Here is a 16,090-nt window from a genome sequence, read left to right on the forward strand (position 1 = left end):
TTGATCCCAGGACCCTGAGATCATGACCTGAGCCGAAGGCAGACACGCTTACCAGACTGAGCCACCCAGGTGCCCCTCCCAGTTCGTTTTCCATCCTGTCTTTTTGTTTTCATTCCTTCTGTGTAGTAATTTTTTCTTTTGAACATTTCCTTTTTGTATAATAAATTTCCCTTGCAGTTTTAAGTATCTATACAAGGACCACAGGATGAATCCTTCCTGATCATTATTTATCTCTATATAGGGAGCAGTCCCCTCAGGGTGTGCTGTCTGCTCCAGAGGGTAGGTGGAATTACCCTAAGAGTGGTTTCTGTAGCAGCCACACCTTGCCCTTTACCTTTAAGTAAAGGGCTCCAGATGGTTGGTTAAGTCTATTCAATCTTCCAACTGCTTGGGTAAAAAGGGAATGCTCTGGAGAACCCTTAATTAAAATATTCTAGTGTACAGCTGTATGGCTACTTCAGCAATGCAATACTGGAGGCACTTTGCAGATGTTTCTATACTATAGATTAGGTTATTGTGAATATTTCACAATTGGAGTTAAGAAAATGAAAAAAATTTTAAATTCTCACCAACAGCATATTCCAGAGCCATGTTACTATACAATCTTTAATACCTACTTTAACCTTTAGAGACTCCAAAAGGTCATGTCGATTTTACTTGTTCTTTCCATTTCTTTTCTCATTTGTCTTCCTATGTTCCATCTTTTTCCCAAGTCACATACTAAAGGAAATTAGCACCTTTAATGTTGAAAATATTTACCTTGGTTTGTCCATTAATTATGTTTATGGTATCTTCTGTTGTCATTTTTTTCTTCAAAACTTCTAGGTAGTATCTAGTTTAAAGACGTTTCTCATTTCATTTTATATTTTCTTCAATACATTCTGTATACTACTTTTAATTTTTTGTTTAAAATTTAAAACTTTCTATTCTTCTATAATTAATTTGCGTGTGTGATAAGGCAGTGATCTCATTCTACAAAATGCCAGAATTAGTACAGGCTAAAGGTCAACATAGAGGTGATTCAATATTAATATTAATATTTGTTCCTGTCTGCATCAATACACCATACTGATTTCCCTCTAATGTAAGACCACAATTAATACCTGTAGACTTTAGAGTTGGCTCAAATATTTTTTTTAAGATTTTATTTATTTCAGAATGAAAGAATGAGAGACAGAAAGCATGAGAGGGAAGAGGGTCAGAGGGAGAAGCAGACTTCCCGCTGGGCAGGGAGCCGGATGTGGGACTCGATCCCGGGACTCCAGGATCATGACCTGAGCCGAAGGCAGTCGCTTAACCAACTGAGCCACCCAGGCGCCCGATTGGCTCAAATTTCTAAAGAGCCAGAGGCGGGGCTGTATCACACCCAAGTATCTCAGGTTTGCCCACTTGTCTCTATACCTAACTGTCCTGGTTTAAACCATCAGCACTGAATCAATCTAGTCAATTTTAATCTTAACTTTGTTTCTGAACATTTGTTCTCCTATCTACTCAAAAAACAGCTGCTTGGGCATCTGGGTAGCTCAGTTGGTTAAGCATCTGCCTTCAGATCCAGTCACGATCTCAGGATCCTGGGACTGAGCCCCGCATTGGGCTCCCTGCTCACCAGGGAATCTGCTTCTCCCTCTACCCCTCCCCCCTGCTTATGCTCTCTCTCAATAAAATCTTAAACAAAACAAAAGCTGCTTTTCCTTTGCCAGTGGACCTCCCTGTATACTCTTCGTCTGCCAGAAACACTGTTGCTCTTCTCAATTTTGCTCAAATCACCGCCCTATGAGAACATGTAACCAGCACTCTGCATTTAACAAATGGGTCTGCTAAAGGCCACTGGCAACCCTGGAGTTCACCATTTTACTACTTCAAGTCCTGAGGGAGATGAGTTTCTCAGCCCTCCTAAAACCCTGACATATGAGTTGGTACCTGCCAGCTCACATGGCACTATCTAAAGGTAGTCAGTCAAAAAATACAGGCTTTTCCTTCTCATAACCTTTCTCACATCATTCAGAATAGCCTGTGTTGTTCTTCACCATGTACAAAACTCCTCATTTCACTACTTGAAATCTAGTAATGAGACAGTGAATGAATAAGGGAATGCATAATAATCTTGGCTATCTGGTTAAATCATTAGGTTGAGAAGGCTCCTATAACCAGAACACTACAACTGTCAAGATGAATTTTAAATGCTTCTAAAAAATAGTTCTTAGCCTTCAAACATATTGCGTCAAGAAGAAAGTGTGACATTGTTAAGTAACATGATATTTATTGTGTGTTTAGGATGAAAGCTGGTGGGGACTTTGAACCTGCTTGGCCTGTATTTATTAGATGCCTACCAAATTCAGGTCAGTGTAAACTTGTGGGCCATCATTTTCTAGGTGTTGCTTTGAGAGAACAGTATCTTGGGCTTCTAAAAATGATGTCAGATTATCAAGACTTGTTAAGTACTTACTATGCCCAGTAATCTTAAATATGCTGTTACTTCTTTTATTAAGGGATGAATTAGTTTCTTTGCAAAGTCAAAAAAAAAAAAAAAGGGTCATTCAGAAGCTCTAGAATAGGTACATAAGCTAGTGCAAATTAATGACTTTGGTTAGAAACCATTTTATTACCAATTTCTCCCCAAAATAACTGTAACAAAAAGCACTTACTGGAAGTCATTCCTGGTTGTGGCTGCCCCATATTGGGCCCTGGATTCATAGAAACTGGCACCATGCCTGCAGCACTGGGCAGCATGTTTTGTTTCTGTAGTCTAGTCCTTCGTTTTTCTTCTAGTTCTTTCTGGATCTTATAGATCTTCTCAGCTAGCAGGTGGTAGTATTCCGCCTTTTTGAATGTTGGAAAGATAAGGAAAAAAGAGTAACTACCATTAGGTAACAGAAAAAAATGAACGAAGAACAGATATTAGCTTCATTTAAAGAGGTTAAGCAGAAACCCAAAGGGGGAAAATATAATCTATTTTTTTAAAGTTTTTATTTTAATTTCAGTTAGTTAACCTACAGTGTAATACTAGTTTTAGGTGTACAATACAGTGACTCAACACCTGATACACCACACCAGGTACTCATCATAAGTGCACTTCTGAATCTCCATCACTTGTTTCCCTCATCCCCCACCCCTCCCCTCTGATAACCACCATCTAATCTACTTTCTTAGATCATTCCAGATGTGAACTCATGTTTGAAATCATCATGTGAAAAGCAGCTTAATTATGAACCTATATAGTAAAGCATGACCTCTCAAAAGTAGGTTTACAAAATACATGCTGGCAATTTGCAGCACAGGGGATGAATATGCTGTATTTTGAAAAACTGCCAATTTAAAGAACAAAGTTCAAATGATGAAGAGAAACTGGAATATTTGAGATGAAAATACTAAGCAGCTGATTCACCACACTCAAGTGAAAATGGCACAGAGCTGGTAACAGCTCAACCACTTTTTAAGTTGACAGAAGGACAACCCAGATAAAGTGCCACACGAGTACACTGTGTTATTAAGAGGAAAAATGTAAGATTCTTGATGACATACACTTTAAGAAAATTGCTTTGTTATCTTGACTGTGCACAGTGAGAATAAGACAGGATAGCTAAAGTACACTATTATTTGTATATGTTACAAAGAAGAATAAACAACTAGGACAGTTCCATTTCTGCCTTTATATAGGAAAACAGACGCTCACTCGATTATTTGCAGATTCATACATGTCCCCTTCCACTTTCCGGGCGTATGCAACTAAGTTTTCCATCCGTCTGTCTTTTAAAGCAGCAGGATCCGGAGTAGGAAATATGGCTTGAACACTAGGAAAAGAAAATTCTACCACTATTATATCATGTCAACTTTTCATTCTCATCATAGAAATATACAGTACTTTAAACTTTTTCCTGATTAGTGCTTTCTCATTTTTATACAATGTGCGCATTAAGTAAAATAAAAAGGGGTGGGATGTACTCAAATATTAAATAATACTGGCCCCAATGACATTGTCTCTGTGGTAAACAAAAGGCTTCCCCGCCGATCAGAACATAAGAAATGACACCGCAAAAATCCCCTCTGGTCCCTGTCACTCTAACACAGAGTAAAAAAATTATACCAAGCTATTTGCATAAAGGAAGTGAGGAAACCTGACCTCTGTCATAGTGTCAAGATCCAACTGCCTTCAGATCCTTCTATTCTCAATTTATTCAGCTTAATGAAACCTAACGGGGTGCCTGGGTAACTCAGCACCCGACTCTTAACTGATTTCAGCTCAGGTCATGATCTCAGGGACATAGGATCGAGCCCCATGTCGGGCTCCACACACTGAGCATGGAGGCTGCTTAAGGATTTTCTTTCTCTCTCTCTCAATAAATAAATAAATAAAACCTAATAATCACTACAAAATCTTACAAGATAAAAAACATGAAGTGGAAGGGGCAGAGATGCATGATGATTCTGCCCAATTCAAGTGTCTTTTACTTTCTAACAATTCCCTACAAAATGCTTGGCACTAGTGTTCCTGAAGATTTGACAAATATATTTCCAGTCACTAATTTTACTATTTGGATATCTCATGTTCAGTTGTGCAGGATTTGGAAAAACCAGATGGAAAAGAAATAAATGGAAGTTTAGAAGAATATCTGAGTTGGTAAAAAAATTCACAAGCATATAATATACTTTTAATGTCAAGTCAGATGATCAATCCCAAATAATCTATTATCTGTTATGAGATAATGGTTGTTAAACAATTTGAATGTTACAAAGTAAGTTTGTTTTGGTTGTTCTTTTTTAATTCTTTTTATTAAAAATTAGGAGTTTCCTCCTTGTTGTCAAATTCCACTTCTAGTGCCACCATTTTTGAATTCCTAAATGAAACTTAAATATACTTGGTAGGCTTATGTAAGATAAAATTAAGTTTAGATAAAAGATAGGCCACATGATCCTAAACCAATAAAAAATATGGATAGAATGAAGGAGACCCTTCTATTAAGTGGAAGAGAAATGAAAAAGATTGCTCTCTCTGAGAAAAAAAAGCTGGACGGCATTCACAGCACAAGCTCTGTAATGAGCGAGGTCCAAGCTCTACTTTTATGATATTGGGCACATTACACTTTACTGCTTTCTATCCCTCCCCTTTCATCTGACAAGATGCTTCTTTAAATAAGCTGAATGCCTGGTATATATCAACTCCACAACAGTGCAGAGGTATCTCACAAACCACTAACATGCATTTTTGGAGGGCCAGAAGACAACAGAGCGGCCACCATTCAACATCTTAAGATCTTTATTAGGGATATTTACCACTACCATATTCTAATGCACTGAGACATGGTTTTTCTTCTAAAATTTGAGTTGCAAAGACAGTGACACTAAAATAATTTTTAGCTAATATATTGAAAACGGTCACTAGGTAGAATAGTTTATACACTGTTAAAGCTGAAAGACTTCTACGAATGGTGGTGGAAAAGCTGAGAAGCAGAGAACAGGAAGCAAGAAAGCTACAGGAACAGAAGCATTAGCAGCAAGAGCCAGGCTACAGAAAAATCAATACTCCTCCTCTGTGGTTAAGTGCCTGGCAGATTGGAAGCATGTTGACATGGTAACTCTTTATGAATAAGACATGCCCAGTCTTTATGAATAAGACATACAGTTTGTGAACAAGATGATTTCGAAGATCCTGAGTAATATCTTCATGCCATTGTTTCCGAATTCCAGTATTGGATGGTTGAGCTGCTGTTGGCATAGGACCCAGGGAGGCCACACTGGCATTTTCACTCATCATTGGACTTTAAAAAGGAATTGTGAATATTTTTAGTGAAGAAGGTAGGAGAAAGATTTCATTTAGAGCTAACAGTGATGACTGCAACGGGTCCAACACACTATGACAAGTCTATTTATATAAAGAAATCTGAGAGAAACAGTGTATATGTGTTTGTACTTGTGTGAGGCAGAGTTAACCCACAATACTTCATCCTCTGGAGGGGAGGATGAAGTCTTGGGTTTAGAAGATTAAGTGTTATGTTGTAAAACTAAACTGTTACTCTGACACAACTTATCCCAGGGAATCCACTAGGTAATGGATTAATTCTTACCTCTGGGATAACTCATATTTTAAGTAGGTGCATACTTGCAACTTCTTACTATATAGAGGGAAGGTACAGGTTACCCCGGATAATTGATACAATTTCAAATAAGACTGTAGAAAGCCAAAAGCATGGACTCAAATATAGTTTTTGCCTTCATTCATCAAAGACAGCTTCAAATCAAGGAAACAAAAAAACTCAAATAAGGAATTCTAACAAGTGTTTAAAACATGACATAGGGAACACACTGAGAAAAAACTTACTTTTGAGAATTTATGGCTGAATGCAACATTGAGTCAGAAAGAAGATTCGACGTTTGAACCCCTACACCTCCATTTACTCCCATTGGACTAGCACCTAGGTCAAAACAAACAAAAGGAATATTTTAAATACCATAGCAAAAAGAAAGAACAAAAAAAAGAATAGCTATAAAAGTACTAGAAGAACATATCACAGGAAATTTTTGTGCTTTCAAAGACCCAAAACCCAGAAGCCATAAGGACAACATTTAGAAACTTGAGTAATAAAATAATCACCATGAGCAAAGAGACAAATGACAAACCAGGGGAAAAAACAAAACAAAGAAAACACTAGGGCTATTTACCAAATGCTGACAAAAAAAATCCACGCACACTCTGACTTAGTATTTCTACTTCTGATACTTTGTCTTATAGGTTTACTCATATATGTATGGACAGACAATGCCTACAATGATGTCAAAAGGAGCAAAAAATCAGAACCAAAACGGTTTAGGTGACATAACTATATATGCATATATTTTCATAAGTACAACTTACGTAAGGACATAAGGAAAGTAAGTGTGATGATCCCTGGAGAGGGGGGAATGAAATCTTAATCAGAAAGATGGTGTTTTGGTTAAACATCTGAATATTCCTTCAAACTGGCCTGAATACCTCTATGTGCATATATTACCTCTTCAATTAGCAATTTTAATGGTCTATTTCTTTAAAAACAAAAGCTAACAGCAATATTCACACTAAACCAGATTTTCATGTGGTTAAAAAATTTTTTTCTTTAAATACACAATTCTATTAATATACCTCAAGGTATGTTAAAAACAAGGAAAAAAAAGAAACTTCCCACTATAATGCAAATAACTGGCAAGATCTGTAAACAACATTTAATGAAAAAAAATGCTGGTGCTTTCCTTCACCCATGTTTCCTAAATATTTAGGTAGAAATTTGCTTCTAACATCAGCCCAGCTCTGAAATGTAGTTGCTGGAAGTGGTCTTTTTAAAACAGAATTGTATTGTTCCTAATTCTGTATTTGTCAATGTAAACATTACATGTGTAAATACTCCTTTTTAGAGAAATTAGGTACCCATCACATTGGTTTGCTTTATTGCTGGCAACAGCATGAAGGGGTAAAAGAAAAAGTGATGACACTCCATCTATTTGCTTACTGTCTTCTGATGGCACATGAAAACAGAGCAAAACATTCTCTATGACGTCCCCAGGTCCATTTAATATTCGGCATTGACTCCAAGTTATGGCTCAATCATAACTTGAGAAGGAATACCTTATATAGGTTAATATTTAAGATCCTAAGAGGGGGTTAAAAAAAAAATTCCAAGAGCAAACATTCACTTGAGAATACAAAAATGAAGTCAAACAATACGGGCACTGCCTGAGATTAAGTCAGAAGGCGGTGGGGGGAGGGAATTGCAACACCTAAAAATCATCAAGAATATATTTTTGGGGGCGCCTGGGTGGCTCAGTCGTTAATCAGCTGCCTTCAGCTCAGGTCATGATCCCAGGGTCCTGGGATCGAGCCCCGCATTGGGCTTCTTGTTGCTCGGGAAGCCTGCTTCTCCCTCTCCCACTCCCCCTGCTTGTGTTCCCTCTCTCGCTCTCTCTCTCTCTCTGTCGAATAAATAAATAAAATCTTAAAAAAATATATATATATATTTTTGTTGGGGTACCTGGGTAGCTCAGTCGGTTAAGAGTCCGACTTTTTTGTTAAGATTTATTTGAGAGAGAGAGAGAGAGAAAGGGCGCTTGTGCGCACACACAAGCAAAGGAAACAGCAGAGGGAGAGGGAGAAGCAGGCTTCCCGTTGAGCAGGGAGCCAAGGACGCAGGCTGATCCTAGGACCCTGAAATCATGACCGGAGCCCAATGCAGACTAAGCGTAACTGAGCCACCCAGCACCCCCTGCATCTCTGACTCTTGCTATTGGCTCAGGTCATGATCTCAGGGTAGTGCGATCTAGCTCCAGGGCATGGAGCCTGCTTAAGATTCTCTCTCCCCCATCCCTTTGCCCCTCCTTCCCCTCTTAAAATAAAAAAGAATGTATTTTTGTTCTCTAAGCCCTAGGAGGAACCCCATACTAACCTTTATAAAGTAAGGGAACTCAGCAGGGACTGTAAGAATGTGGTCAAATATGGTCAAGGAACTCTTATACAAAAAAAGCTCTAATTTAGGGCTCCAGAAGGGTTTCTACCTTTTGGCTACAGAATCTCTATAACCTGATATATGTTAACAGAGATCTTGTAGTTTTGTCTGCTTAATAGCTTCCTTGCCCATCCAAACCAGAGATGTTTCAAAGTAAGGGCCATTCCCCTTTCTTAATTTTTTTTCCAGCACATAGCACATTTGAGTGAATGCTGTTTCTCATTTATTCAAATGTCCCCATCAATCAAAGGTACCTGAAATTTATAACTGATTCCAGCACTACAGCCAGTTCTGCCACAGTGGGAGACACATCTGGAGTCGCAAGTTGTTTTGGTGAATATGTCTGCTTAAAAGCACTAGTATGAAGGTTTGCTTAAGTGCTTCATCCTACCCAGTACTACACACCTCAGGGAAAGATGCTATGACATAGACCCATAAACACAAATACTACCTTTTCTAAAAATCCAACAGCCTCGGAACATAAACTACCACTTGTATCTGACAAATAGGTGAAACAGAACACCTTTAGAGAGAGTACAAAACAAAACCCAGGAGTTCTTAACAGTAATAGTTCCAGAATTTCCATAAAATAGCTGAAAGATAACTAACCAGTAATTTGAAGGTCAGTAATAAAGAGAATAAGGATACTATAAAGGCCAGTTAAAGGCAAATAAAGAGTCCCAAGACATTTTTATGCTGAGATTATTAAAACCTGAACATAAACACCACTATACATGACATATTCATACCAAGAATGTTTAATCTGGATCTAACTACAAGGAAACAATCAGACTAATCCAAATTATAGGACAATCTACAGTGTTCATCAAAAGTCAATGTGTGATGAATAAAGAGAGGGGAGATGACTTCTAAATTAAGAGAAACAAACGGCACATAACTGAATGGAGAAGACAACTGGAGAAATTAAAATATAGACTGTACACATTAGATGACCTTATTAACTAATGTTAAATTTTGTAGGCATGATAATGGTGTTGTGGTCATGGAGAAGAATCTCTGATTAGGAAACACATGCTAAAACAGCAGTCAAATGTCAGGACAGCTCAAGAACACACAGAAACAAAGCAAATTTGGCAAAAAATGATGAGAATAAAGAAATCTAGGTAAAAGGTATGTATATGGTCTTTAATGAAGTATTACAACTTTTAGGTAGGTTTTGAAAACTCCAAACTAAAATTTAGAAGAAAAAAATGTATTCATATAGGGAAAAGAAAACATGTAAATACTACCTTTACCTTAAATTTGCAACGATTATGAAGAACCTAGAGTATTTTTTTTTAATTTTTTAAAAAAATATTTTATTTATTTGACAGAGAGAGAGATAGTGAGAGCAGAAACACAAACAGGGGGAGTGGGAGAGGGAGAAGCAGGCTTCCCGCTGAGCAGGGAGCCCGATGCAGGACTCTATCTCAGGACCCTGGGATCATGACTTGAGCTGAAGGCAGACACTTAACGAATGAGCCATCCAGGTGCCCCGAACCTAGAGTATTTTAAACTGCTGTAAAGGAGGATACAAAAAACGTTTTTATGTCTCAAATTTCCTGACGAAGTTTTCCCCTGGATTTCTGATTATATATCCAATCTGCCCTCTTGGCAGAGCCCCCAACAATACTTTAGGGCTAAAATAATATGGGTGAGACCTGACAGCACTAACCACTTGGGAGTCCAATCTTGGAAAAACACAAAAGATAAACATTTTAGGTTGCTGAGTAAATGGAAATATACTCAAGTAAACTGCTTTTGTTTACAAATGCCATAAAAATCCTACACTGTTGGAGGACACAATATAGTCCCATTTGTGGATACAGTCTACCATATCAGGTTCAAACCTAGTGTCCTAAAATAAAGACCATTAATGAAAGAAAACAGAAGTGAAAGGAGTCTGGTTTAGTATTTCAAAATCATGAGACATTAAAAAAATACAGTTAACACTAATTTTGAGTATTGAACTGTGTATTTCTTTACTCTTTCTGATAATATGGCTCTAGGCTAACGCCAAGATGCAACTCCAGAGTCATTACTTCTGATCATCAGAATCATTATATTCCTAGTAAAATCCATTATAAAACTCTAAAAATAGAAGCCTGAAAGGATCACTTTAAGTACCCCCCAAAAATCAATTTATAGTAATCCTTAGTCCAAACATTACTCAGAAGTATAAAGATCAGATTAAAATAAACTGCTGGGGCGCCTGGGTGGCGCAGCTGGTTAAGCATCCAACTCTTGGTTTCGGCTCAGGTCATGATCTCAGGGTTGTGAGACTGAGCCCCACAATGTGCTCCACAGTGAGTGCAGAGTCTGCTTAAGATTTTCCCTTCCTCTCCCTCTGCCCCCGCTCCCATGCTCGCTCTCTCTCCCCCATCCCTCAAATGAATAAATAAATCTTTAAAACACCACAACAACTAACTGGTTAAGATTTTGGTGCGAAGTGAAAGAGAGGTCACATGTTCATAACATGCAATAAAATATTTTCTTAAAACCCTCTTAAAGACTGCAGAGAGGGACGCCTGTGTGGCTTAGTCAATTAAGCATCTGACTCTTGATTTCAGCTCAGGTCATAATCTCAGGGTCGTGAGACTGAGCTCCACAGAAGGCTCCAGGTGTGGAGCCTTCCTGAGATTCTCTCTCTCCCCTCTCTCAAAAAAGAAAATAAAAAGAAAAGAGTGTGGAGAAAATTACATGCCCCAGTCAGGGGGATTTCATTTTGAGCTACATTTCTTTTATTGTCTAAGTTTTACGGAACTCAAAAAAGAAAATGAAAAGACGGGGGGCACCCTTCAACATAAACACACAGGATTAATTACTTTTAAAAGGGCTTTGGTATAAAAGAATAACACTTCAGGGGCGCCTGGGTGGCTCAGTCATTGGGCGTCTGCCTTCAGCTCAGGTCATGATCCCAGGGTCCTGGGATCAAGCCCCACATCGGGCTCCCTGCTCAGTGGGAAGCCTGCTTCTCCCTCTCCCACTCCCCCTGCTTGTGTTCCCTCTCGCTGCGTCTCTCTCTGTCAAATAAATAAATAAAATCTTTAAAAAAATAAAAAACAAATAACACTTCATATATAAGCCTTTGCCCATCTGGCTTGGGCCTGATGAATAAAAACCATGAGGATGTAACATGCCAAAAAGAAGAGTTTATGTTTTCACACTAGTTTTTAAGATGAGATTGAACACAACAAAAGAGATAAATGAGGTATTCTAGAAGTTTCGGCTCATGGTGATTATTACTAATAAGGCACCATTAACTGAACTAAGAAGAAATAGATGGAAACTTGATTAATCTTTAATCTTAAAATAAAGACACTGAGGAAAGGAAAAAGAAATCCCAAGAAGCTAACTTTCAAATGATTTTGGCTATATGCAAATGTACATACACAGATGATACAAGAGGAGACAAAAAGAACAAAACTAGGAATTAAACACAGAAAATTTGAAAAATTAATCGGAAATAACCAATTACAAAAATGAAAATCCAGGCCAGGCACAGATAGACAACAGCACTGGGTTGAGATCCTAAAACTCAAGAAGAGTTTGGATAGGGCGTCTGGGTGGCTCAGTCGTTAAGCGACTGCCTTCGGCTCAGGTCATGATCCCAGGCTCCTGGGATCAAGTCCCGCATCAGGCTCCCTGCTCAGCAGGGAGTCTGCTTCTCTCTCTGACCCTACCACCTCTCATGCTCTCTCCATCTCATTCTCTCTCAAATAAAAAAAAAATTAAAAAAAAAAAAAGAGTTTGGATAACACTTCGGATAACATGGGAAGAGAGAAGAAAAAAGCAATCTTAAGTAAAAAAAAAAAGATGAAGAGGGGGGAAATGAAGTCCCCAGATCTCTATTTCTGACCCCTTTCATGTATCTGAATACACAAGAGTTTGAAAACTAGCCTGAAAAGGCAGGATTAGCTCTTCATCCCAGTTTCTGGTCTAGCTTTTTAAACTCCTCACTCAATAATTATTTAACAAGTTAGCACTGCCCATCAAGGAATGATGTACATTTCATTAAGTTAAAAAGCACAAAAATCAACCAGATTACATTTTTTAAGAGCAGTATGCCCAATTTTGTTTCCTCATTTGGAACTGAACAATAATGGGCAGAAACTAAAGCTTACTATAAATATTAACTGAAGGAAGACAATGGACTTCATAGGAAAAAACACGGTGGATCATACAGAACCAGTTTTTTTTTTTTTTTTTTTTTTAAAGATTTATTTAAGGAGACAGCACAAGTGAGAGGGGCAGAGGGATAAGAAGAAAGAATCTCAGACTCCGCACTGAGCAAAGAGCTTGACTGTGGGGCTTGATCCCAGGACCCCGAGATCATGACCTGAGCCAAAACCAAGAGTTGGATGCTTAAATGACTGTGCCACCCAGACGCCCCCAGACTGTTTTCTAGTTACAAAGAACTCAACACCGAGGACAATTTTAGAATAAAGAGGCAAGGTATTAAAAGTCACTGACTCACCAGTGGACCTACTTATTTATTTAAACAAAATTGCTTAGATGTTCAACTTCTTAACAGCAAAGGGATACAATCTAAATGCAAATCTCCTTTACTTCACTACACAATTAGAGGAAAAGAAAAATATGCCCCAAATTAGGATACTAGAACACTGCTCATTCTTCCCCTTCCTTCTCAGTCATATCATAGGAAGAAGTTAAGTAAACACATACATTCAATAAGCTATTTCAAAAGGCACACTACTTTAGCAAGAATACGGGAATCTGTATTAATAACCACATTCATTTCTACACATCTCAAACCAAAATATAACAATTTCCTTTCCTTTTTCTTTTTTAAAGATTTTATTTATTTGAGAGAGAGATAGAAAGTGACAGAGATAAGCAAGAAAGATCATGAGCAGGGAGGAGAGAGAGAAGTGGGCTCCCCATGACTTGATCCCCAACCCTGGGATCATGACCTGAGCCAAAGGCAGACGCTTAACCAACTGAGCCACCCAGGGGCCCCCACAAGAATTTCTCTGTGCGGTTTAAGATGGGGGGGGAGGGAGAAGGAAACCTAAATGTCTATGTGTAAAAGACTGTTCTATACAATGAACTACTCTCAACCATTAGAAAGGATACATGGGTATGTAAAATGAAAGATGTCCTCAATTGTGTAAAGAAATAGTTATAGAGTAATACACAAGATCACACTTCTGGAAATACAAATTCACATATGCATGAAAGAATTAAGAAAGATATAAATCACTAGCAGTTGCATCTGGTATACTGACTGTGATGTCAGTATACCAGACATCTACAGTCTTTAAAAAATTAATTTTTTCTACTACAGTCTTTAAAAAATTAATTCAAGAATTAATCACATGGGACACCTGGGTGGCTCAGTTGGTTTTACGTATCTGCCTTTGGCTTAGGTCATTGATCCCAGGGTCCTGGGATGGAGCCCCACACTGGGCTCCCTGCTGCTTCTCCCTCTCCCTCTGCTGCTCCCCCTGGCTTGTGCTCTCTCTCTGACAAATAAATAAATACTTAAAAAAAAATACCTTAAAAGGAATCATGTAACAAAAAAATTAAGAGTGGGGACAGACACACACACACACTTAGACTAAAATAAACTAAGGAGATAATTCTGCATATTACATGGCATTTACATATATAACCAACATCACATCTGTCACCAGAGAGGACACAAACTTACTCATGTTGCTCATGGGCCGCATGCCTTGGGGAGATTGCCCAGACTGCTGATTCTGCTGGTTCTTTGCTTGCACCTGGGGCTGCGTCGGCATTTGATTTACTTGATAGGGCAGCCCAAGAGCTGCATACGCCCTTTCTATAGAGCTGGGATCAATCTGACTAACAGTGCTTAGGCTGGGGGTAGACTGTTGACCCACCCCTAGAGAGCTAGTATTTCCAAGTCCAACTGGTGCTCCAGTCAGAATTGCTAGAGAAGACCAAAAAAAAAAAAAGGGATTATAATGTTAAAGATGTAAGAAAAATAGACTAACCCATCATGAATTTAAAAGACACCAAATTAGTTATGTGATCATGAAACATCTCAGTACATGCATCTTGTTTCTCATTATTTCCTTAAAAAAATGTCTAGATGCAGAACTGAATGGTCAAAAGAGGGTCACTGGCATGAGAGGCTTTTGATCCAGAATACCCAAAAGCCTCCCTACAGACTGTATCAGTGTTCCCACTAACAGTGTATGAATGACTCAGAGCCACACAAATACCAACACCAGAGAGCATCGTTTCTGCCAATGTGATGCGAGAGAAATAGCACATTTCATTTCTTAATTTAATAAGTGAACTTTTTGGTATGTCCTCCTCCCTCTATTAAACTATTTCCTTATCCCAATTTTCTCCTGGGTTATTTATGACTTCTTCATTAATTTATGGTACTTAATTCCTTCTTCACATGCTATACATATATTTCCAAATTCATCTTTTCAGCCCTAAATGCTTACTGTTTTGTTTCTAGAGAGGAGGTGTGGTAGCTGCACTTAAATCTTTCTACTTTTGTCTTTCTCTAAGAAAAGCTCCTCAACATCCCAAGCTTCTAAAAAAAATCTCAAACTTTTTTCCTTTCTCTTTAAAAAATTTCAGATTATCTAAATTATTAGACCACAAGTATAAAAGAATAACGTGCCCAATGTCACTGCCTTTTAAGTTTTCATGAATGTAAATATGAAGTATAAATTCACCGTTTTTAAAGAATGACTATTAACAGTTTCTAGATCTTACTTTAGGTAATAGGTAGATCAATTCTAATCTCATTAATATGAAGTTAACAGGAATGCAAACAACCTAGTAGGATAACACAAGGAAGACACAGGAACTTCACATAATCAAGAAGTACTCTAAATCCCACCAAACTGCATGTTGTAAGAGTCTAAGAATATTTTCGGTATGAAAGCTTCAAAAGATTTAATCACTTACACTGTTGGTTTCTCTTATCTCCAGCATTTTTAAGGGGGAGACACACAGGACAATCATGTCTTGTACAATTCTTCCAGTGTGAAATGATTTGTCGAGAAGAAGCACAGTGTGCCACTAAAAAGAAGAAAAATAATTTTTTCAAATGCAGCTTATACTTTTTTATATTAGTATCAGCTAAATTATTGATCACTTAACCAACTGAGCCACCCAGGCGCCCTAAATTATTGATCACTTAACAAGTGCTACAAATGTTAACTCACTTCATCTTCCTAACATCCCTATAGGGTAGCTATTAGCACTCACATTTTATAGTTGAGAAAACAGGCAAAACCTGGTTGACCAATTTGCATAAAGTCAGAGTACTCAAAGTGGGATTCAAACCTAAGCAACCTGGCTCCAGAGCCCATATTTTCCACCAAGATGTGCAATCTACTTTACTCTATAAAAACAGATTTCTAATGACTCCATAAATATACAAAATGCATTAAGCTGGGTAACACTGTTTTAGTATTTGCCTATCTGATAGTTAGCAAATCCTCAATAATATTTAAAATATGCTATGCGGGGGCAAATCAAAGTCAATAAGGATCCTTTAAAATTTTTATCATATCCCTAGATACTGACAAAATGATACTGAATTTTATCACATCCTAATATGGAGTTAAGACATTATCAGTAAAGGAGTTTCAAAATAGAGTAGA

At 37.9% G+C, this 16,090-nt stretch overlaps 1 protein-coding gene across 2 annotated transcripts in view; it reads right to left on the reverse strand.

Moving 5' to 3' along the window:
• The window catches only part of EP300 (E1A binding protein p300), an 84,922-nt gene that overhangs the window by 35,132 nt on the left and 33,700 nt on the right, over positions 1-16,090 (reverse strand). The window contains exons 5-10 of one of the 2 annotated variants that reach the window (XM_025882305.2): positions 15,390-15,503; positions 14,143-14,388; positions 6,317-6,410; positions 5,619-5,756; positions 3,674-3,791; positions 2,646-2,820 (exon numbers count right to left, since the gene is read on the reverse strand). In XM_025882305.2, the coding sequence (XP_025738090.1) occupies positions 2,646-2,820; positions 3,674-3,791; positions 5,619-5,756; positions 6,317-6,410; positions 14,143-14,388; positions 15,390-15,503 (885 nt within the window). The remainder of the gene's footprint in view (positions 1-2,645; positions 2,821-3,673; positions 3,792-5,618; positions 5,757-6,316; positions 6,411-14,142; positions 14,389-15,389; positions 15,504-16,090) is intronic. The other variant, XM_073882715.1, reaches the window with a different exon arrangement.

Source organism: Callorhinus ursinus, unplaced genomic scaffold, assembly GCF_003265705.2.
Source record: "Callorhinus ursinus isolate GAN/ISIS: 27379988/994484 unplaced genomic scaffold, GSC_fseal_2.0 scaffold48, whole genome shotgun sequence".
Taxonomy (NCBI): Eukaryota; Metazoa; Chordata; class Mammalia; order Carnivora; family Otariidae; genus Callorhinus; species Callorhinus ursinus.